Raw genomic sequence first — 23,384 nt, 5'->3', positions numbered from 1 at the left:
ATAACACAGTTCAGTCTTGACCTTAGGCCTGGTGTACAATGCGGGGAGAGCTAAATCGGTCTAAGTTACACAACTTCAGCTACTTCAGTGTCTTCACTGCAGTAAATCGACTGCTGATGCTCCCCCGTCGACTCTGCCTACGATTCTTGCTCCAGTGGAGTACCCGAGTCGACGGGAGAGCGCTCGGCATTTGATTTATTGCGTATTCACTAGACGCGATAAATGGACCCCCGCTGGATCAATCACTCCGGAGTGGTAAGTGTGAGACATGCCCTTAGTTACAGTTGTGTGGAGCTAGACCAACTGCAGGCCCTTCTTAGTGCATGTTCTTTCTGCTGTTAGTTAATCCAGGCGCTGAGACAGTAATCTTTAGGAAAACACAGAGCTTCACTGCTTTTATCACACTGCAAAACTGCTTACTGAGCAGTAAGTGAGAGAGAAGAGTAGACTCGGAATAAAAGTGGGGATGAAAACTAGAAGGAACTAGTGAGGCAGCACTGTACAAAGGAGAGGGACAAAATCTACATCAGTCTTTTAAGTCTGGGTAAGGTCATATGAGTGACAAGTAGGTATGGTGGAGAGAGCTATTTCATGAACGATCATAAACTAGTTTTAAAGAAAATGAACAGGGGAAGGAGAGAGACAAGTGAAAACCTGAGTACTCAAAAAGAGTTCTGGAGGAGCAATGTCTCCTGCATTCTTGACTTTTTAAAAAATTTCACTGTAGATCTTATCTCTCTCCCACATGCACCCAGTCATTTCCGTACTTTCTTGCATTAAAAAGTACCCGTGAAACTTTGTACAAGCCTCACTTAGTATCCACAATGGCACATGATATAAACAAACATTCCTGCCATTGTCCTGTTCTGTGCTTTCCTGTAGGTAAGAATTAACCCTTTCTAAATTTGTCTTTCAAATTATTTTCTCTAGATCTGTGTCGCCAGTCGCTTTCAGAAGACTCTGTAAGTTGTTGCTGTTACTCTGAATAATGTGCATTTTACACCAAAGTATTTCAAAGCAGTGCCCCAGGGATTAGCCATGTGATCACTTGTTAAATTGCTATGCAGTATCATACCCAACAAGAGTCACCAATCTGCCTAAATTCATGTTCCCAATACCACTCCTGAGGTGTGAGCTTCTGCCTATTGCTGAAATGTAAATTCTTGGGGCCGGACTGTCTCCTGCCTTGCCCCTTCTGCAGTCCCTTACACCAGTGCAATGTGGGTGTACTCCTACCACATGAGAGGGATGGGTGGTACACCCATGCAGAGATGTTGAGGCTGTGGTGAATCAGGCCCACCATTTTTGTTCATATCCAGCACACTTTGGTGTGTTTGTAGGGTGGAAGCAGACTGCACACACGTGGGTTGGGAGGGTAATTTCTATTGTTAAAAGTAGCTCTGCCTTTTGCCCCTCTTTTTTGGTTTAAGGTGTGAATGTTTGTAATCGTGTCTTTTGAAGATTTGCTCTTCTAGTGGTGGGGATTGTGACTGATGGTTTTGCCCAAGATCTATGGAAAAAGGAACAGGTCCTCTGCGAAACGCTGAAGCCAGGGAGCACAGGAAGGGGGAAGCTTCACTTTGTTTTGTCTGAATTTTCCTTCAGGATGTGACTGAGGAAGACATTGAGGCCGAGTTGGCCATTATTCACGGTCAGATGGCCTATATCATGCAATTACAGGGGCGTACAGAGGATGCTCTCCAGCTTTACAATCAAATCATCAAATTAAAGTAAGTGCTTCATTCAAACAAGCTCTCATCCTTCCACATGTGACAAGGCTGCTGTCTACTAGCTGTGCCTTTTCATTCTCGTTTGTTCTGCAGGCCGACAGACGTGGGATTGATTGCTGTCATTGCAAATAACATCATCACTATTAACAAGGTATAGAATTGCCCATCCTCTTTCTAAAGCATTTTTGCAAAGAAATGAGAATGAACTCAGAACTCACCATATGCAGAAGCTTCCATTGGTTTTGAGGGGGGGTTCTGTATGCAGAAGGATTGCAGAGTTGCATCTCTCTTTGAAATAAGTACTTGATTTCAAGTGGAAGAAGCACTCTAGCATGAAAGTTCTATTTATAGTCTTGCTGTTTGTGCTGTTACACTGGTATTTCCATTATATTTTTATCCTTATAGGCCCCAGTCCTGCAAACACAGATTGCAAAAATGATCCTGCACATAGATAAATTCTATCAAATGAGTCCCACTGGAGCCAGTCATACTGCTTGCATGACTAGAGTTACATATGTGCCTAGGAATGTGCAGGATCCGGGTTTTAGACGACTGGAGCTTCCAGACTAAGGGGGTGTGTGTGAGAGAGAATTTTTTTCTGGAACAGGATTGAGGGAGTTGGGGAAATGGGAAGATACTGGATTTAGATGTGCTGTGCTTGTGCTTCATTAACTTCTAAAGTGCATTGTGCAAGCTATTAGTGCACATTGTGGACATGAAGCTTTTGTGCTGTCTTCAAAACCTGATGGATGACTACAGTGAAATTTACATCAAGTGCCAGGCCACAACAGTATTTTTATATGTGAAAAGACTATACAAATAGCATAACGGAGGAGTCATTTCTTATCTAGTCTCACTCTACCTCTGCACTATTGTCATGAGCATTGCAAGCATTGGGCTCAAGATCCTCAAATATTTGCAGAGCCACAAGAAGAACTGAATGAATAGGGAGCATGCCGGTTTCATGGAGGACAGATTGCTGTGGGACACACAGAGAACCAATTCAAGGTTGGTGGTGGTGGCTTCAGACGGGGGCACCGATTCTAGGACTAAGAAACAAGCACTAACTGGTGGGATCACATTGTAATACAGGTTTGGGATGAAGAGCAGTGGCTGCAGAACTTTCAGATGCACAAGGCCAAATTTCTGGATCTGTGCACTGAGCTCACCCCAGCCCTCCATCGCAGGGACACCAAAATGAAAGCTGCAATGACAGTGGAGAAGCGAGTAGTGATTGCACTGCCGAAACTTGCAACACCAGATCGCTACTGGTCAGTCGGGAATAATTTGGAGCCAGGAAATGCACCCTGAGGGCTGTTGTGATGCAAGTGTGCAGGTCCATTATTCACCTCCTGCTATGCAGGACTGTGACTCTAGGCAATGCACAGGACATGGTTGATGGATTTGCAGCAGTGAGGTTCCTGAATTAGGGTGGGGCGATAGACAGCACGCATATACCCATTTTGGCACTAGCCCACCTTGCCACTGAGCACATCAACAGACAGGGCTACTTTTCTATGGTTATGGAAGCATTGGTCGATCACCGGGGATGCTTCACTGACATCAGTGTGGGCCGGTCAGGGAAGGTGCAGAACACTTGCATCTTTAAGAACACAGGACTGCTCAGAAAACTACAAGCAGGGACTTTTCCCTGGTAGGTGGAATACCACAGGGAATGTTGAAATACCACTAATGATCCTGGGCGACCCAGCCTCCCCCTTACACCCCTGGCCAATGAAGCCGTGCACTGGCCACCTTGACAGCACCGAGGAACAGTTCAACTCCCTGCTCAGCAGGTGCAGAATGACAGTTGAATGACAGAATGATTGATTGAAGGACCGCTGGCGTTGTGTACTCACAAGACTGGATCTCAGTGAGAAGAATACCCCAATGGTTATAGCTGCCTGCTGTGTCCTGCATGATATATGTGAAGCAAAGAGGGAAAAGTTTTTGCCAGGGTGGACGGTGGAGGTGGAGCGGCTGTCTGCTGAGTTTGAACAGCTGGCTACAAGGGCCATTAGAAGACTTGCCGAAACTTGCAACACCAGATCCCTGGGCAGACCGCCGATCGAGTCACCATGCCTCGGGCTCTTCAGACCACCCCTCCACACGAGTCGGTGCAAGTGGAAGAGATCATTCTTCCTTCCATGCCGGACACCTTCGAGGCGGCGAGAGGCCTCATAGAGATGACAGCTCCGGTGCCTCCGGCCTCGACACTAGCCCCAATTCAGGTCCCGGTGCCATCCAAGGGCAAACCAGCGATGTTCCGGCTGTCAGCCTCCGGACCAGCATCTCAACCCACTCCGAGTCCTGGCTCCCTTCTGAGTCCCGGCACCGCCACAGGTCTCGGTCTGACTCACAGCACCGGTATGACTCGTGGCGCTGGTCCTGCGGTCTCGAACCTCGGAGCCGCTCATGCTCGAGGTCGTTGTCAACTGCACATTCATGGTCCCGCTCGAGGTCCAGTTCTCGATCTATGACCTTGCAGCACCGCTCGCTCCGGCGTGCTGCGGGTTCCTGCTCTCTGAGTCAGCGATCGCCACAGCGGCACCGCTCTCCAGATCGACACTGCTCCCGGTTGCGGCACCGCTCATCATCACGGCACCGCTCTCCACGCTGGCACTGTTCAACGTCGCAGCACCGTTCAACGTCGTGACACCGCTCGCCAGCTCAGCACCACTCGCCATCGTGGCACCGCGTGACCCGCACCTGCCAAGATACTCGGTGCCTGCGTTGATCCACTCCCGCACCACCCTTCCTTGGCCGTTGCGGTCTAGATCTCCTTCGGGCAGGTCGGAGAGGGCATCTGGGGTCTCGGACATTCCTCGCTCTGGCTCAGGAAGCCTAGGTCAGGTCCCTCCAGCGACTCACTGGCAACCCCAGTGGCAATTTTAGACACCTTGGGCATACCATCAAGCCCAGGGCGCTCCCCCAGTTGCCCGGCCACCATCTCGCTCAACCAACAGGCCTCCTGAGGCAACCCTTAACCGCCCTCCTCCTGACACGGATCAAGCTGTACACTCAGTGCCTCTGACAGAGGCTACTCCAGCTGCCAAGGAGGAGCCACCCACGTCTGATCAGGATGTTCCATCCACACCTGTTCTGCTGGTGGAGTCATTCTCATCCTCCCCTGACGAGGCCGTGGCTGGCACGTCCATCTCTGGACCACCCCCTATGGACTTTAGGGTCCTTCAGGAGCTGTTGAGGCGCGTGGCCCTCAATATGAACCTCCAAATTGAGGAGGTTGTGGAGGACGAGAACCCCATGGTGGACATTCTAGGCCCAGAAGGACCCTCCAGGGTGGCCCTTCCCATGAACAAAACTGTACAAAACAATGCGAAGACCCTCTGGCAAACCCTGGCCTCCATTCCTCCCACAGCTAAGGGAGTGGAACGGAAGTACTTTGTTCCCACCAGGGGTTATGAGTACCTGTTTACCCACCCCGCCCCATGTTCGCTGGTGGTGGATGCGGTAAATGCCAGGGAGAGACGGCCAGCAGGGGCCTGCTCCCAAATCAAAGGACGTGAAACGGCTGGACCCTTTTGGGAGAAAGGTTTACTCCACTGGGGGTCTCTCGCTGCAGATCGCTAACCAGCTGGCGATCCTCAGCAGGTACAATTTTAATTCTTGGTCTGCGGCCCTTAAGTTTCAAGATCTTCTCCCAGCAGAGGCTCGTACGGGACTGGGCGCCATTGCTGAGGAGGGTAAGCTGGTTGCTAGGACTTCCCTCCAGGGTTCCCTCGATGCGGCGGACGCGGCTGCGCATACCCTGGCGTCGGGAATAGCTGTGCGGCGGAATGCCTGGCTTCAGTACTCCAGCCTCCTGCCTGAGGTCCAGCATACCATCCAGGACCTCCCTTTTGATGGCCAGGGCTTGTTTGTAGATCAGACTGACTCCCGCCTGCATACCTTAAAGGACACGAGAAACACCATTAAGTCCTTGGGTATGCATACCCCGGTTACCCAGAGGAAGCCCTTTAGGCCACAGACCACCCAGCAACGTCCTTTCCCTCCGAGACAGAGGCAGGACCCTTCTTGTCGGAGGAACAGATACTCCCGACATAGGCCGTCTCGTGCCCCCTCTGGACAAAGTCAAGGACAGTCTAAGCCACCCCCGGGCCCTAAGCGCCCATTTTGAAGGTGCGCCAGAGGACGGACTACCAGTTCTCACCCAGGACAGTCATCCCTTTCTAAACCGTCTATCCCGTTTCTACCATGCCTGGTCCCATATTACCTCGGACCGTTGGGTCCTCCGCACGGTGCAAACGGGATGTTCTATCCAATTCCATTCCATCCCGCCCTCCCACCCCCCCCTCCCAGTCCCTCTTCAGGGACCCTTCTCACGAGCAACTCCTCATCCAGGAGGTTCAGTCCCTCCTCACCCTGGGGGCAGTGGAGGAAGTTCCTCAGGAGCTCAGGGGCAAGGGTTTCTTCTCCCGCTACTTCCTTGTCCCCCAAGGCAAAGGGAGGCCTAAGACCTATTCTGGACCTCAGGAAGCTCAACAAGTACATCGTCAACCTGAAGTTCCGTATGGTCTCCTTAGCCACCATCATCCCTTCCCTGGAGACTGGTATGCCGCCCTCAATATGAAAGACGCATACTTTCACATTTCAGTTGTCCCGCCTCACAGGTGTTTCCTCCGCTTTGTGGTGGGAAAGACGCACTATCAATTCACAGCCCTCCCGTTTGGCTTGTGCACAGCCCCCTGCGTCTTTACCAAGTGCATGGCGGTCGTGGCTGCTTTCCTCCGCCGACACCATGTACGTGTCTTCCCGTACCTGGACGACTGGCTCCTACGGGGTCGGTCCCATCATCACGTGCAGTCGCAGGTACGTCTACTCCTGGACACATTCAGACGCATCTGCCCACCTCGGCAGCCTGACAACGCAGGGCTTATGGCACGAGAGCGAGCTGTCGCTGCACATCAACATCAGAGAGCTCAGGGCGATCTGCCTCGCCTGCCAAGCCTTTCTTCCTCACTTGCGGGGCCACTGCGTACCAGTCCTAACGGACAACACCACAGCCATGTTCTACCTGAACAAGCAAGGCGGAGCCCAGTCATCACCGCTCTGCCAGGAAGCTCTCTTTCTGTGGGACTTCTGCTTTGCCCACTTCATCAACCTTCAGCCCTTGTACCTGCCGGGTGTCCAGAACGTCCTGGCGGATACTTTGAGCAGGCGTTTTCTGACTCACGAATGGTCCATTCGCTCAGATACCATCCATTCCGTTTTCCGCAGCTGGGGGTTTCCCCGAATCGACTTGTTCGCTTTGTGGACCAACAGAAAGTGCCCAGTCTTCTGCTCCTTCCGGAGTCACAGCCCGGGCTTGTTAGCGGACGCCTTCGAAATCACATGGTCGGGCCAGTTGCTGTATGCCTTCCCACTGTTCCCACTGGTTCACAAGGTGCTCCTCAAGATCCACTGGGACAAGGCAGATATCATACTGGTAGCCCCTGCCTGGCCACGTCAGTGTTGGTACCCGACTCTACTGGACCTGTCAATTCAGGCTCCCCTACGTCTTCCTCTCGACCCCGACCTCATATCCCAGAACCACAGTCGTCTCCTTCACCCGGACCTCCAGTCGCTTCATCTCACGGCCTGGAGGATCCGTGGTTGAACCAGGCTGAACGCTCGTCTGTGTATGTATCTCACGGGAAGTCACATAAATACCTAAAGGGTTGCAACTCTGGTTAATTTGTGTTTTTATTGTCAAGCGAGTGAACGCTTCTTGTAATAAGAAACCAGTGAGAACTACAAAGCTGGTCTTGCAAGTGAACAAACAAGCATAAAGGTTGATGTGTGTCAGCAGTTATCAAGGTCTTGTTTCTTTCACAGTAGGTCTAGCAAGGCTTTGCTCTAGGAAGCAAATACTATTTCTATAAGTCAGGATTTGGCTAGTTACATACTTTTAATATGTTTTTATGGTGGAGGATAGTGAGGGGAGACTCAGAATATGTGGCCCAGAGGGAAGGGTGCTGACTTAGGAGACCCAGGTTCTGTCCCTGCTCTACCACAAACTCCTTTTGTGACCTTAGGCAAATGTGTGCCTCAGTTCCCCATCTGTACAATGGGGATAACAACATGGCCCTACCTCACAGGGGTGTTGAGGATAAAGACAGTAAAGGTTGTGAGGTGCTCAGGTAGCACCATAATGGAGCTATATAGATGTTTAACCACACTATGCTCTCCTATCTTATTCCCCTCCCAGTCACCGTGCCTCATTGGCTCCTCTCTCGTGTTCTTTATGCTGCCCAGTGCTGGCAAATAAGGCAGAAACTCACTCTTGTGGGTGTTACTGGCACGTTCTGCGTGTGGTGTGGGGAAGGATGAAGTCAGTTTGGGGGCCCAGATAGAGATCACCATTTAATGAAGGTAGTGGAACTTGGCTCGATCTCGGTTTTGTTTCCTACAGGACCAAAATGTCTTTGACTCAAAGAAAAAGGTGAAATTGACCAATGCAGAAGGCGTGGAGCACAAACTCTCCAAGAAACAGCTCCAGGCCATCGAATTCAACAAAGCTTTACTGGCTATGTACACCAATCAGGTAGAGATCTGCTGGGTACAGATTTACAACCCGTCACAGGAGTTTAATTGAGCAGAAATGTAAATCCAGTTGATCTAGTTGATCTCCATAGACTGTTCTTTTCCCCTCAAAATAGTCAGGATGTTATCCAGAGATGGAGTGAATTTTAAATGCTAGAGTTTTCAAAAGTGCTCAGCACCCAGCAGCTCCTATTGAGAATAATCTTTTGATAATCTGGCCAATTCATTCGGGTGCCTAAATCGGAGATGAGCATTTAAAAATTAAAAATCTGGCCCATAATGTTTAATACCTATCAGGGAAACTTCACGTGACTATCCTGGTAAATGTCTTGTTTATTAATATCGTATTAACTGGGTATGTGCAGATTGAGAAGAAATTGTGCATTGCTCTATAAGAGGAAATGTGCATACTGCTGTTCTTGTTAACAAGGACCAATAATATCCATTGCCAAAACAAAAACACAGGAATCATGGATTTGGTCCTAATATCGGGGTCCATGAGCTCAGTGCTTTGGGTGGGTAAGCTTTTTAGAAGTCTAAATAACTAACAAAAATACTGTCTGGTTTCTAGACCACAGGCACTTCATGGGGTTACACACTGGCTGCTGATGGCAGCTTTCAGTGTGGTCCTGTAATGAGGGAGATTCTGAAATAAATGCCTGGAGCTGCGTGTGGGCAGAAACTGAGATTTATCCTTTGTCTGTGACAGAATCTGGCAGAAGGGGTGCTCTGGGCATTTTCACCTAGTTCCCCTTCCATTTCCAGAGCTCTTAATAAAATCAGACCCCACCCCCCTATGTGTGTCTAGCTCCTCCCTCTCCCACACAGACATTCTGGTGGGGAAAAAAGGGAGAACGTTTGAGAAAAAATCATAAGATGGTGGCTTGGACAGCACCTCGCTTGGAGAGTCTCTTCCCAGATAATGTGTTTATTACTGCAGTAGCACCTACAGGCTCTGATGCTGATTGAATTAGGCACTGGATGCACATAACAGACTGTCTCTGCCCCCAAACTGCTTGCAGCTTAAGGCTTGGTCTACACTGTGTGTGTGTGGTGGGGTGGGGGGATCGATCTAACTTTAACTACATGAATAATGTAGCTGAAGTCGATGTACTTAGATCTACTCACTGCGGTGTCTTCACTGCGGAGAGTCGACTGCCGGCGCTCCCCCGTTGACTCCGCCTGCGCCTCTCGCTCTGGTGGAGTACCGGAGTCGATGGGAGAGCGCTCGGCGGTCGATTTATCATGTCTAGACTAGACGCGATAAATCGATTCCCCCGCTGGATCGATCCTGTGGGTAACGTAGACAAGCCCTGAGTGTCTAGGCAGCTCTGTAATAAGCTGGCAGGAGGAGCACAAGGGGGCATCGAGGAGGCTGTGGCCAGTGTAGTAACAGCTGCATGCGCACAGAGATGTAGAGGAGTGCAGAGTGATGGCTGTGGTTATCACCCACAGGCCCTGCCATGTGGGAGTCGTGGGTCGGAATCTCCTGGGGCCAGTGACTTTACCTGTTTGCACAGCCTCTACCGCCACCATGTCCCATTCCCGGCTGGGGCCTCTTGACACTCCTGCAGTATAATCTGTTCCTCAATGGACGGGGCAGTGTCTCTTGGAATCAGCTGATGGCAGGCAGTGTCTGGCCCCACTACTCCCCTCGCCCTGTTCTCTCCGTGGGGTTTGCACAGTCGCACTGACTGTTCACTAACACTGAGGAAAACGTTCCCTTGTGTCCCTTAGGCAGATCAGTGCCGCAAGCTGTCAGCAAGTTTACAGTCCCAGAACCCCGAGCACCTGCTCCCGGTGCTAATCCAGGCTGCCCAGCTCTGTCGAGAGAAGCAGCATGCGAAGGCAATAGAGCTGCTCCAGGTGGGTGACTGATCTCCTGCTGCTCTGGAGAGTGGAGGGCTGTTCCTGCACTGGAACCCAACAGATGGAGTTGGTACAAGGGGCAGTTAATACTACAGAAATGGATGTTCGCTCAACCACCCGCAATGGTCATTGCGTTGTCTAATGAGCGTGGCTTACGCAGGGCTCAGCAGTGACGGGTCTGGTTGGGAGAGACACGTACACGCCCATGCTCTCATCGTGAAGGGTGTGTTCTTTCTATAATGGGAGAGCCCCACTTGGCAAATGACCCCCTTCACTACGGCGGTGGTGTTAGGGCTGCTTTTCCTCCCCATAGGGACCGGGTGGGTGTTAGTGCCTGGGGCTGTGCTCCTCTGGAAGGCAGGACTTCACTTCTCCTGGCCTCTCATCCCAAAGGGTGGTGTCCACAGTCCTTCTCTGGCCTGGTCTACATGCACAGGTTGCACTGGTTTACTTACAATTGGGGTTTAAACTGGTGCCAAAGACTCTGCAGACACTTCTGTTTCAGAGTGCCCTGTTCCTAATCAACTTCTGCTAAACTGAAATAAGCTGGTTTTAAACTGAAGTCATGTTCACATGGCACTTTAAACGGGTGCAGCTTCCTCATGTAAACAAGACCTCGGTCCTGGTGTCAAGTGTCACCTGGCATGCTGCACTTGACAGCTGCCTGCCTAGAGGGAGCAGCTGCTGTGTGCGGTGAGGGCATGGACCCTGGGACATGCTTGTGGTGGAATGGGGTGGCGCTGTGGGAGGAGTCACAGACCATGGAAGCAATTCAGGACTCTGTGTGGAGTGGTTCCACTCGAACTGGCTCCCTCCCTGGCTATTCAAACAACACAGTCGAGCTTTTCTTTCTGAAGTTGGTTTTAAAACGGGCCCAGGCCCAGGCTGACGCGCTGCGTTCATGAACATGCTCATATGCCCTTGCGTCTCTCGCTCTCAGGACTTTGCGGAGCAGAGCCCTGCCGACTCGGCGCAGATCAAGCTGACGATGGCACAGCTGAAAATCGCTCAAGGTACCAGTGCCCTTTTGTGCTGGGAAATGCTTGTTTAATGCTAGGTAAAAAAACCCAATTCTTTGTCACTGGTCTTAGTGTCTGGAGAGCCAGGACTGAGAGTGGCCTCTTGCTGCTGTGAGGCCCAGCAAGGCAGCTCCGTCCAGGGTGGGGTTAGAAATACTTTCTCAAACCCTGCGCTCCACAGCCCTGCCGGAGGGCTAGACAGCATCTCCACCCTCACGGTGAGCAGCAGTAAAGCAAACTGTCCTCTGCATTCCGCCAGAACCATTTCTCTCTTGATCAGTCCTTGGACAGGGCTGCCCCGTCCCTCTGATGTCTGTGAGAAGAGTTACCAGGGGAAGGGGTTGTAATTAGGGGATGGTACCTCTTGCCGAGGGGGTGCCCTATGGAAATCAGCGCTCCTGCCTGAGCCTGGCATTGTCCATGCAGTGTGGGGGTTGTGTGCCCCAGGGGGCAGGGCCTGTGGAACAAGTGCGGGGCAGCCCTGGGCACCGTGCTGACAGCTGGCATTCAGCACATTACAATGGGCTGATGTGACCTGAGAGAGCAGGCCAGCTGGGCACCGAGGGTCAGCGCGGGCGGGGGGGAGGGGGATTTGTATTAATGTGGTTGGTGCAGGATCGACCCTTTCCTGAGTGGCCGCAGAAGTACATACAGGAAAGGCTGGGGATCTGCGTACTGAAATGGTTGGCTGCTGCTGACTGCATGTCACTCAAGTTTTAAAGTTCCCCTCAAGCTACCTCAAATATGCACTCCCCAACATCCAGTACTTGGCCTGGGCCGTGCTCCGTTGTCGCCTGGCAGCAGTGCCTGCAATCAGTGGGACTATTCAGGAGAAAGAAGAGGGCAGGATCTGGGCCTGCAGTGCTTGAGGGGGGAGGGTGGGGAAGGGGGATCAAAGCACTTCCTGTTGGCCCAGCTTTGCTCCCATTGAAGCTTGTGATAAAACATGCACTGGCATCAGGTGGAGCAGGCAGGCCAGAGCTGAGTGAGGTTTGTTCTGAAATACACCCAGCGGCTGGTGCTCCATTCCCTCCCGCAGGGAAGTAAAGCATTGCTCTCGACCCACTGCTTCTAGCACTGGAGCTGGGGATGAGCCCTTTGCGTGTGGTAGCAGCCTTGGGCGTGCTGCAGACCTAGGTGGGGAGCCCAGTGGGTGCTGGGGTTTCTGCCAAGGCTGTTTAGTCTGAGGATGAGAAGAGCACTGTTGGGACTGACGTTTCTTCTCCATGAACGGCCAGCGATTGTGTTGTCTTAACAATAATAGTGGAGAAAACCTCTTCAGCAGCTGGCCCTGCAGGCATAGGAGTGCGGTGGCCAGTTGGTGTATGCTGACTTCCCTAGGGACACTCTGAGGGTAGGGGGATCCCGGATGGAGAACAGAGGCAGGAAAAGCATTGCTGTGTAGTTTAAAGTGCATTATTCTCCCTTCTTTCTCTAAGGCAGCGTCACCAAAGCATGCATCATTCTGAGGAGTATAGAAGAGCTGAAGCATAAGCCAGGCATGGTGAGTGGCAGTTAACAGACACCATCCCAGAATACCATCATCCTTTTCATGTTCCTTCCCTGTTCCTGTTTTCCTGTCTCCTGAGCTACTCCTGGGCTGAGATTCAGATCTGGGTGCCCAGCGTTGGTCTTAGTCTGCTGGTCTGCTTGCACAGTGCGGCTTGGTTGCTGAGATTTTTGATACACAGCATTATGCCTCAGAGTAGATGTTAGACTTTAGATAGCTCACTTATTGTGGTGAAAGCCAGCCAGACAAAGGGTAATAACTTGCATCAGAGTCCCCCAACTTGTTTTTAGAATGGACAACTTCCCTCTCATTCGCAGTTGCACGGACCTGCCTCCCTTTCCTACAGCACTCCCTTAACAGCCCTTGGGCTTGCCCAGTAAGCAATGTTGGGAAAGTACCAAACACATTTTTAAGCTGCTTTATGTGGCGGTGAGCAGCAGAAAGGAAGGAGGAGCCGGTAACGTAAGACCTTTCAGATCCCACCAGGGCCCCAGCAGCAGCAAGCGCCCTGCCGACCATCGTGGTGTTGAGAGCACGGTGTGGCAGCCTTGGCTTTCCCAATTCAGTGATTCTCTCATCCTTTATCCTTCATTGATTGGAAACCTTTTAAACAACAGTTCTCCGGGGCTGTTTCGACCACTGCAGTAACGTCCTGGCTGTACTGGGGAGGCGGCTGCTTCAAAAGTCCATTGGAGCAGTTCGTTCTGTTCCCTTTTTCTTCAGCGATTCTTTTAATAACATGTTTACATGAAAAGTATCTTTAAATGATCACTTACAAGTAGTGTCCGTCCCTTGACTGCACGCTGACTGTTGTTGGGGTTTGCAGGTGTCTGCGTTAGTGACGATGTACAGTCATGAAGAAGACATTGACAGTGCTATTGAGGTCTTCACGCAAGCTATCCACTGGTACCAGGAATACCAGGCAAGTAGATCAGGCCAGACAATACATTTGAGAGTTGAAGCTACTTTTTGTCCCTTACTAACTTGCTGGAGACCAGCTGTTCTTGACCAGCTCCTAGCTCCTACCTGTACATCGCCCGGAGAGGCAATAAGCGGTCTCCTTGCCAACGGCTCGCTACGGCTGATGAGATGCTGGGGGGCCGGGAACATTCTACTCCATGTCTCCCTCTCTCTGTGACATGCTGCTTGCACCAGGTTTGTCATTTGGACCAATGGCAAGTCTGCAGTGTGGAGAAAATGGCAGACTCTCTTTACCAGCTCTTCCAGTGCCTGTCAGGTTATAGATTCTGCAGGCTAGCAGAGGGCACCGCAGTGTTGCCCCTCTTCCCGTGTTGACACTGGAGGAGCAGCAGTCAGTTGGCTTTGTGCACTTACTTGAGAAGGAAAAGCTGGAGCAGGAGAGCTTTAGAGGGGGACACTGATTCCAGCCCGGCAGCCTGCCGGCTGTACTTGGTTAATCGGAACGGCAGCCTGCCGGCTGTGCTCGGTTAATCGGGACGGCAGGCCGCCGGCTGTGCTCGGTTAATCGGGACGGCAGGCCGCTGAAAGGACCCACTTGGAGTCTGTCTGATGAGCAGAGTGATTGTTTCACTGGGGGCTCAGTAATTAGTTCCTGGAACCTGGTTATTTTGAGGCTGGATGTAGCAATTATTTCAGCAAACTGTGAATTGCCTGAAGAAGCACGAGCCCCACGGGAAGTGTTCTCATAAAGCTGCCTTGGCATTAGCTGTTTCCCATGTTTCTCTCTTCCCTGGTTTTCTGTCAGCAAGGATGCTTGGCTTTTCAAAATGCGTCTGCCTGCACTTGTTCCCCACCTTATGATCTGATGCCTTGGCTGGTCACTGGGGAAATGGCTGATGTCCTAAACCAGGCTGTGACTACAGGTTGCAAATAAACAGCAGCAGCAGCTGACTGTTAGTTTTCCGTGATCGTCAGACGCTGGTTAAATGCCTGTCCCCTTTCCATTTTCACCCCCTCCTCCCAATTCGGTTGATCGTGGGCTGCTGGCAGCAGGTGGGGTTAGGTTTAAAGCCACAGACTGCCAAGCCTGTTCCTCAAGGAATGGGGAAACATTTCCTGCGGCTCAGTCCTCCTTCCAGATCCCTTGGGTGGGGAGTGTACGTTGGTCTGAGCCGGTCTCTAGTAACATCAGGAAGCAAAGCAGCCACGTCAGTGACTTGCTAAATGCTGTCAAACGTGTCTTCATTTGAAGAACCTTGTCACTTGCAGCCAAAGTCTCCAGTTCACTTGTTGCTGATAAGGGAAGCAGCCAACTTCAAGCTGAAGTACGGGAGGAAGAAGGAAGCGATCAGCGACCTGGAAGAGCTGTGGAAGTGAGTTCCGGGAGGGGAGAGGGGTATCCTGTTTTCCTGCTGGACCTGAGCCGTGGTCCTGCTGTTTTGTGCACTGAAACATGGGCAGGGCCTGGTCCCTGTGAGGACTGCTCAGGGGTTCTGGAGCCAGATAACGTGTGAGGCAGTAGTTCCTCCTTTTAGACATTGTAAAGGGGCTTCTGGTCAAAGCGGTGCTCCCTGCCCCACCCCTTGGATGAAGTAACTGCTACAGCAGGCCAGGCCCCACGATCTGTAGGAACAGCTCTCTTTCTCTGTTGTGGGTGCTTGTGCGGTACATCCTGATAGAAGCTGTCTCTTTCATGTTGGATGCCATGTCTTCTGTCCCCAGCCAGCACCCATTCCCGGTGGGAGGAGTTCCCCAGTATCTGAAATTCATATGAACCCCCAGGTCCTTCTTGATGCTGGCACATTCTGAGGACTGATCTGCAGCTCTCTCTCCTGTTGTGCGAAAAAACAGATCAGCCTGTCTGTGCAGTCCGAGCTAATTGTGGAGCGAAGCAGAGGCAATGAGGGGGTTTTGTTTATTTAAAATAGGGATAGAAGGTTTTTGTAGGAGCGACCTTAAAAAAGACACCAATTAAAAAAATTTAGACTAAGAAAATGGGTAAGAAAAATGACAACAGGCCCTAGATTTCTAGGGTTGTTGGTGGCTGCATGGTCCCTGGGGAGAGGCTAGTCAAAGTGGCTGGCAGTGAACATCCTGCATTGTACTCTATCAGCACCTGCTATTGCACACACTGAAAGCACCTGCCTGGGGCTAGCCAGCGCTGGGCTGTGTGGTTAGCTGTAGTGCACACTCTGGGCGTGGCTCGTGTTTGTAGAGTGTTCAGTGAACTTCAGAATGTTCCTTTCTTCTTCTCTTCAAGGCAAAACCCAAAAGACATTCATACTCTGGCCCAGCTCATCTCCGCGTACTCCCTGGTAGACCCCGAGAAGGCGAAGGTGTATCCTTTGTGGCGGTGACTGGGCTTGCGGAGGGGAAGGGGGTTGCTGTCCCTTCGGTTCCCAGAATGTTTTCCTAATGATGTCATGAGTGTTAGGAATTTTTGAGCTGCTTCAGGACCCTTCCAACAGGGACATCAGGGAACCTCTGACCCTGGGGAGAGCGGGAAGGTCATAGTGCAACTCCACATTAAGGGAGGGCTTTTCAAAAGCACCTAAGTGAGTTGGGTGCCTAGCTGCTATTTACTTCTAGTAAGATTTGGGTGTCTAAATTCCCTTAGGGCTTTTAAATCTCCCCTTGGCCCCCCAAAAGCAATGAGAGCTTCAATCAGTTAATGATGAGCGAACAGATCAGTATGCTCCAACTTTTTGCTATGGCATTTTTGTCCTATAGTGGTAACATGTTGTACTTTCCCACTGAATCGTTTGGTGTAACTCTTATTATAATAACCAATTCTTACCGCACTTCCCGTCAGGAGCTCTCAAAGTGCATTACAGAGGAGGTCCAGGTCATCACTCCCGTTGTACAGATGGGGAAACAGGCACCTAGAAGGGAAGTGACTTGTCCAAGGTCACCCAGCAGGCCAGTGGCAAAGCCAGGAACAAAACCCAGGTCTCCTGGGTCCCTGTCTGTTGCCCTCTCCACTAATTCACTCTGTGTGTATGGATTGGAGCTGCTGGTTAATCTCCCTGGAACAAAGATGGGGTTTGAGTTGCTGCTGGTGCCTCCCTCCCAACTCTCTTTGCTGAATGCATTCCTGTTTCCATTCCTGAGCTCTGCTCCTCGACAGCCTTAGCAAACACTTGCCCTCGTCGGACACAATGTCTTTGAAAGTAGACGTGGATGCGCTTGAAAACTCCCCTGGGGCTACGTATGTTCGGAAGAAAGGCGGAAAGCTCACGGGAGAGAACCAGCAGAAAGAGCAAGGGTAAAAAGCGTCTCTCACGCCCATCATTCCCTTCCGTGGGCTTGGGGTTAGAAAGCACCTGCTGTGTGGATCACCTCAGAGCTTCAGACCTGTTCCTCCAGCCACCCTGCAAATGGTCTGACCAGTCGAAAAGCAGGCTGTCCCTTAGAGTGTCTGTAGGTAACTCCGGGAGGTCCAGAGGGGGACAGCAGTCGTCCCGATCAGTGATGCAAAGGAAATGTCCCTATCTGCGATGCAGAGGTGGGCAGCAAGGCCCTTGTGAAACCAGAGCTGCGCACACCACTAGAGTGAGGCCAAGCGTGGTCCGGGGAACATTGCCTCACGCTGGGGTTCTCGTGCATTGGCTTGTGGAGCGTTTGCTGGCGGGCTGTAGAATGAAACATTGAGCCGGGGAAATGGGGGTGTTCTGGGAGCTGGAGTCAGGGGCTCTTACAGACTGGTCTGCGGGGGAAATAACTGGAGATCCATTGCCCTAGGGGATTAGAACTGTTTCTCTGAGACTGGTGTCCTTTCCTCCTCACCTCCTCACTTCTTTGAAAAAAGAGCCATTCCTCTCGTCCCAACCCTGGCTCCGCGCTTGTCAGTGCATTCCAGGGAACCCGCTGCGGCACTGTGATCTTCTTTCTCCTCCTCCCTCTTTTAGGCAAGGGGATGTAAAGAAAAAGAAGAGGAAAAAGAAGGGTGAGTTGTGTGTGTTTGTAGTACGCCTTTGCTGTCCTGCTAGCAATCAGTTTGCAGCCTCGGCCACACTTTGTCATCTGTGCCCTGCCCCCTTCCCTGGTAACGTTCTTTAAACTCCCGTCCAGCGGGATCAGAAGATTGTGAAAATCCCAGGCTGTGTTTTGAGGGTGAGGGGAGTTAAGTGTCCAAGTCCCATAAATGCTGAGTGCTTCATTCCCTTGGTGGGGGAGGGGGAGGGTTTGTAGAGTTTAAACCACCTCTTTTAAAGAATGACAGGTGGCTGCGGCATGCCCTCCCTCACACCAGGTTTGTGCTTCCTGCCTAGTACTGTCTCTTCAGCCTCAGCTGCTGGGTTCGACATAACATGGGAAGTGGCCAGGCCTGAGCCCCGTCTATTCCCATTGGTGTCAGTGGATCACGCAGGATTGGGTCCCCGCTGATTTCCAAGCCTTTGTTTCCTGACAGTATTTCCCAGAGGAGGAAAGCAGCCTGTCAGACCTAGCGTGCGCAGCTGTGCCGACGAGAGGCGCTTCATTTGACTCTGCACGTTGGAGGCTTAAGCTTTGTAGAGTCACAGATTGCAAGGCCAGAAGGGACTACCCTGACCCCCGGTGTATAACACAGGCCAGAGAACTGCCCTGGAATCATTCCTTGAGCAGATCTTTTAGCACAACATCCCAGACGGAAGGAAGATTACTCAAGCTTCATATCTATGTGTGGGGCTTTTCCTCACCATGTCACATGATCTCCACTTTTTTCTCCTGACGGCTGTGCAGGAAAACTGCCTAAGAACTATGATCCCAAGGTGACCCCGGACCCTGAGCGGTGGCTGCCGATGCGAGAGCGCTCCTATTATCGCGGCAGGAAGAAGGGCAAAAAGAAGGATCAGATTGGAAAGGGAACCCAGGGAGCAACGACAGCTGGCACGTCTGAGCTGTGAGTAGGGGTTGCAGAGAAGAGTGCTTTGTAATTACACAGTGCCTCAGGCAGCAAACACTCCTCAACTGCTTCACAAACATGGCCTCCAGATCCCACTGAGACTGGTGAGGCTCATCCTCTGGTTCTCACAGTGCATTGAGCCTGATTTGTTTGCTCTGTAGATTGCCAGCTCCCCAGGGCAGGGACTGTATCTGTAGTTGTCTTAAACTGAGCACATCGTCAGTGTGTGGCATGAGTCTGGCGTACGTCAGGCGTGTGGGACTGGACCATAATGCACAAAGTATACACTCGCAGAGCCTCATCAGTCATTAAACACAGTAGTTCTTCCACAGCTTATGGCTGAATTAGGCAGCACTTTGGAACAGGATAAGTGAAACATCCTTATCCAATTGCACGTGTGGGAAAACTTAGGTAGAAAGGATTACATAAGAATATTAGAACGGCCATACTGGATCGTCCAGCCCAGTATCCTGTCTTCTGACAGTGGCCAATGGCAGGTGCCCCAGAGGGAATGAACAGACAGGAATCATCCAGTGATTCATCCCGTCGCCCATTCCCAGCTTCTGGCAAACAGAGGCTAGGGACACCATCCCTGCCCAGCCTGGCTAATAGCCATTGATGGACCTATCCTCCAGGAACTTACATAGTTCTTTTTTGAACGCTGCCTTGGACTTAGCTTAATGGTAGAGCTGCTGCAACTTTTCTAGTAGCCTTTCCTTTGTGGCGCCCCTGGGGTGGAGTGAATTCTGTCTCTCTCATCACAGTCGTGTGTATAATATGGGCCTAGTGTGAAATGGGCAACTTATGGCTAAATCACTTCTTAGTGTAGCTGATTACTTTAGCAAGGATTGAAACTATTACGCTACTACTAGCAGTTAAAAGCAAACGGGAGTTGTCGTTCCTCTTAACCCGTATGGTACTGGAGTCACTTGTGAACACGTTGGCCATGGCTCTGATTGCAGTCTGGTGAGTTGGGACTCTCAGCTACGCAGCTGTCGCTACCTGCAAATCACAGGCTCAGAATTTGTACCCAGGGCAGAGGCTTAGCAGAAGTCAATGGTTATTTTTTGTTGTTGTGATGTATGTACATCAATTCTTACTGTTAAACATTTGGAAATGTATCAATTTTATTTTTTTCCGTGATGTGAACTGAAGGGTTTCACCTAGTTTTTATTATTATTTTTCTATTTGAATGTTCACAGTCACAGAAAATTAAGGTGGGGGGTGTCAGACAATAACTGTGTAGTGACCCCTGATCCCAGCAGGGGAAAGATGCGGGGAAGGCTGAGTTCCTGGCAGGGCAGAGCAGAGACTGAGAGCAGGAGGATGAACCGGTGACCGTGGGGCAGGCCACCTTGCTGTCTCCAGCTCCAGGGCGGTGCAGAGAACCTCCTGCAGCCCCACTGTTACAGCCCTGCTCACTCACTCACTGTCTGGGAGTGTGGGAGCTTATCCCTGGGCAAGAGCCATTCAGCAGCAGGGTGGTCTCCTTCGCAGCCAGGGGCTCGTCATTGTCCTTGCAGGCCTGGCTGGGGGTTGCTGTTTTGCCCCATCAGAACCCCAGTCTTCCCCACACCTGGGGCCTGCAGGGATGGGATACCCAACGGTACGTGTCATCTGGGTGATGCTCCAAAGGAGAGGTATGTTGGGGTTTTTAAAAGCGCCTAATGGAGGTAAGTACCCCTTTACTTTCACCTGATTCCCTTGCACCCTTTCACGACCCCAGCCCAGACAGAATGAGGGACCTGGTGCTTTGTCCTTAGTTAACAAACAGGTGATTTATGCTACCTGAGGTTTGGGTGAAAAGGTCCCTTCAGCCCAGAATTTGTCTTCTGCAAGCTTGTGCCATTCTTCTGACATTAAATGTTCTGATTTGGAACCAAAGCGTGAGCTGGTTGCGGTTTTCTGGAGCTAGAGCTAGGATGCAAATCACACTTCCTAAAAGTTTCTTGGCTCCTGTCTTCTTCCCTTCCTGCTTTTCAGGTGTTCCACATGACACGCCTGATGAACTAGAAAGGAGCCTGTGCACACCCTCTGTTTAGTCAGCTGCTACAGACTCTTCAAAGCTCCTGGGCATGATTCTGGGCTAAAGTGAGGTTCTGTTTGCATTGAACTCAGTAAATTGTGCACTGGATGGGAGCTCAGTGCTGCCACTTGCAGGGCCAAGCAGGGAGGGGCTGCGTTATGGCAGGGGGAGCCCTGGTGCAAACAAACCTTCCCGTAACAGTGCAGGCAGGAGAACAGCAACAGCCTGGCTTCGGTTGGGTTTGTGCTGCTCGGCTGCATTTCCCGGAGTGTGAGGTTTCTACTTTGTGTCTGAATAATTTATCCATGACCCAGACAGTGTGCTCACTTCAATTGTTGGGCTGTAATTCCGCAGCTTTAAAAGCAAATCCCACGGCCAATTGCTTTTTTATCTGTTTTGGAGTCTAAATTAGTTTCCCTTTGATTTCTGTTCTGGGCAAGGAAAGGGAAAATGTTCCTCTCTCTAGCAGCGATGTTCGAAGTCCCCCGGCTCTGGGAGGCACGCCTAACCCGGCGGCGTTACCTGTCTCCCTGCAGGGATGCCAGTAAGACAGCAAGCAGCCCGCCTACCTCCCCACGGCCTGGCAGCACCACAGCCACGGCCTCTGCAGCCACGAGTAACATGATCCCCCCCCGGCACCAGAAACCTGCTGGCGCTGCAGCAACCAAGAAGAAGCAGCAGCAGAAGAAGAAGAAAGGAGGCAAGGGAGGCTGGTGACGAGAGCGGCTGCCGAGCTGGCCATGTGAGGGACTGGAGCTCTCTGCTGTAAAGTGCTGAGAACAGAATAAAGGTCAGAGTAAGAAGCAGCACAAAGTCACAGCTTCCTTCACGCTGTCTTGAAAAGGTTCCTCCTGGGCTTCGTTTCCTCTGCAGTGGGAAGGGAAGGGAAGGTTTTCCTCCGCCCATCCCCGCTCCCTTTCCTAACTCGCTGCCCGATTCTTCCCTCGGTTATTTGGGGGGAGGGGGAGGAGGCTTATGGTTCATTTGCTTACTGAGTCAGACTATTGTCCCTCCCGGTGTGCCCGTGGCCCCCTGCGGCAGTTACACTAACACAGGGTATTTCCCCAGTCCTGTTTACAGCAGAGAATCAGCTGGAGTGATGAGTCTTGGCAAACATGCCACATTACTGGCCTCCCCACGGGCCCATGCTGTCTCTGGGCTGCCTGACAAAGCCCTCACCTAGGTGACAGGAGGGCAAGACGGAGCCTATGGGCTGCTGCCTGGAGGCGGCTGTGCATGGCGGAAGGGACAGTTCACTATCACTCCATTTTGTGGCTTGAGTTCTGGAGAGCCACATTCTTAAACGTGTCAATTAAGAACAATCTGAGGTTGCGTGGAGCTTCCCAGGGCAAGGTGCAGGCGACCTGTGGCGCCTTGGCACAGTCTGTCGGCTTTGATTTCCTCTAGCCAAACAGAGCGTGTGAGAATGCTGCTTTGTTAGCAGATAACACTGGCCTTCAGGAGCGCTGCGTGTGTGAGCAGCCTACGCTCCACGTTCTGGGTTCCGTGAGGAACAAACTCTTCTGGAATGAGGTGGGGCATTGGAAATGGTGACTTCTCCTCTGGGATCGGACTGCTGAGCTCTCTGAGCATCTGCCCTGTGGTGTCTGGCATTGGAATACTTTGTTTTCAGGGTCTGGCCATGTCCAAGGGACACAGTCCAGATTTCAGCCTTCATATGGATTATGACCTGTGTGGGTGCAATCTTCGGGGGTTTAGGAATATGCAGCAAGATGCTGTAGACAATGCCTCATGGCCTGCTTCTCCTGCTGTCTTACTGATGCACACTCCTGTGCCAGCCTAAAGCCTCTGAATTGTAAGATGGTGTCTGGGGTTTTATTCCGATATTTGTAGGGATAGTGCACTGGAATGTGATAGCCACTACGGGGGCACCAGTCGCACTCAGCTCCTTGCGAAGAAATGAGCATAGGAGTTGACTCTTGGGGGCCCCTGGGCTGGTTAGGCTTTCTCCGATCTGCTGTGAGGGTACCTTTTTAAGGATGGGAGTCTTGCTTCCTCCACATTGTGGTAGCCGTTAACTCTATGTGATTGAAATAACGAAGCCTGGCAACCCCAGACTGCCTTACAGACAGCACACTGTACATAGACTGGTGCACAAGTGTCAGTGGGTCTGCAGGCTGCAGTTCAGACAGCCAGGCCCGCTAAGCTGGGATGGATTTATTGCATGGCACAGGAACAGTATTTCTTACTGTAGCAGAAATTCCTGGAGACCCTCAGACAAAAACCATAAGCAAAGGAACTTCCGTACTTGCATTTCCAGCTACCAACATGTCAGACACACTGCTTTTCAGTCTCAGTCACAACCGTTGCACCAGCTCATCTTAGCATGGTAGGGGCGCATAGCTCCTGGGTTAACCAGCTACAGTCTAAGAAGCAGAAACGTTCGGAGGACAGTTGCTTGGCAATTGCTAGCAGGTAGCAACAGTCAGGATAGAAAAGGAAGCATGTGTGGACTGGAAGGAATTCTCTAGCAGCAGCTGGCTCCAAGACCAAGTTACAGTGAGTATTGTGCTTTGGGTGGCAGGCAGATCGGGCACAAAAACACATTTTTGTGCTACTCGTTTGTATAGCACAATAGAATGGGCTGAGCACAGGGGTAACTGAACAAAACACAATTATTTTTTACAGAAAGAACCCGAATGCAGTGTTAGAAATCACTACGTCTATCACGTGTATGGTCTCTAACTAGAACTATGAAGAGTAAATCATAACACACTAAACAACTTTCACCCTGGCTTTCGAGTGTATATATTTAGATGTTTGCAATCTAGTTTGGAGAACTCTACATTCTTAATAATCATGGCCAAAACGGTCAAATGTGAAGACTGGAAGTTCAGACACCACAATAAAAAAGGATTGA

At 51.2% G+C, this 23,384-nt stretch overlaps 1 protein-coding gene across 1 annotated transcript in view; it reads left to right on the top strand.

The window, feature by feature from the left end:
* SRP72 (signal recognition particle 72) overlaps positions 1 to 21,312 on the top strand; it is a gene marked incomplete at its 5' end in the record, with an annotated part of 31,757 nt that extends 10,445 nt beyond the window's left edge. The window contains 14 exon segments of the mRNA XM_034771602.1: positions 931 to 962; positions 1,606 to 1,730; positions 1,824 to 1,881; positions 8,143 to 8,274; positions 10,011 to 10,139; positions 11,083 to 11,155; positions 12,601 to 12,665; positions 13,498 to 13,593; positions 14,862 to 14,965; positions 15,853 to 15,930; positions 16,720 to 16,857; positions 17,501 to 17,538; positions 18,315 to 18,474; positions 21,040 to 21,312. Coding sequence (XP_034627493.1) covers positions 931 to 962; positions 1,606 to 1,730; positions 1,824 to 1,881; positions 8,143 to 8,274; positions 10,011 to 10,139; positions 11,083 to 11,155; positions 12,601 to 12,665; positions 13,498 to 13,593; positions 14,862 to 14,965; positions 15,853 to 15,930; positions 16,720 to 16,857; positions 17,501 to 17,538; positions 18,315 to 18,474; positions 21,040 to 21,220 — 1,409 coding nt within the window.
* Between the last annotated feature and the right edge of the window lie 2,072 nt (positions 21,313 to 23,384).

The sequence above is a fragment of the Trachemys scripta genome, chromosome 5 (assembly GCF_013100865.1).
Source record: "Trachemys scripta elegans isolate TJP31775 chromosome 5, CAS_Tse_1.0, whole genome shotgun sequence".
In the NCBI taxonomy this organism is placed as follows: domain Eukaryota; kingdom Metazoa; phylum Chordata; order Testudines; family Emydidae; genus Trachemys; species Trachemys scripta.
Note: the sequence above shows the minus strand (reverse complement) of the source record. Positions and strands in the feature narration are given on the sequence as shown.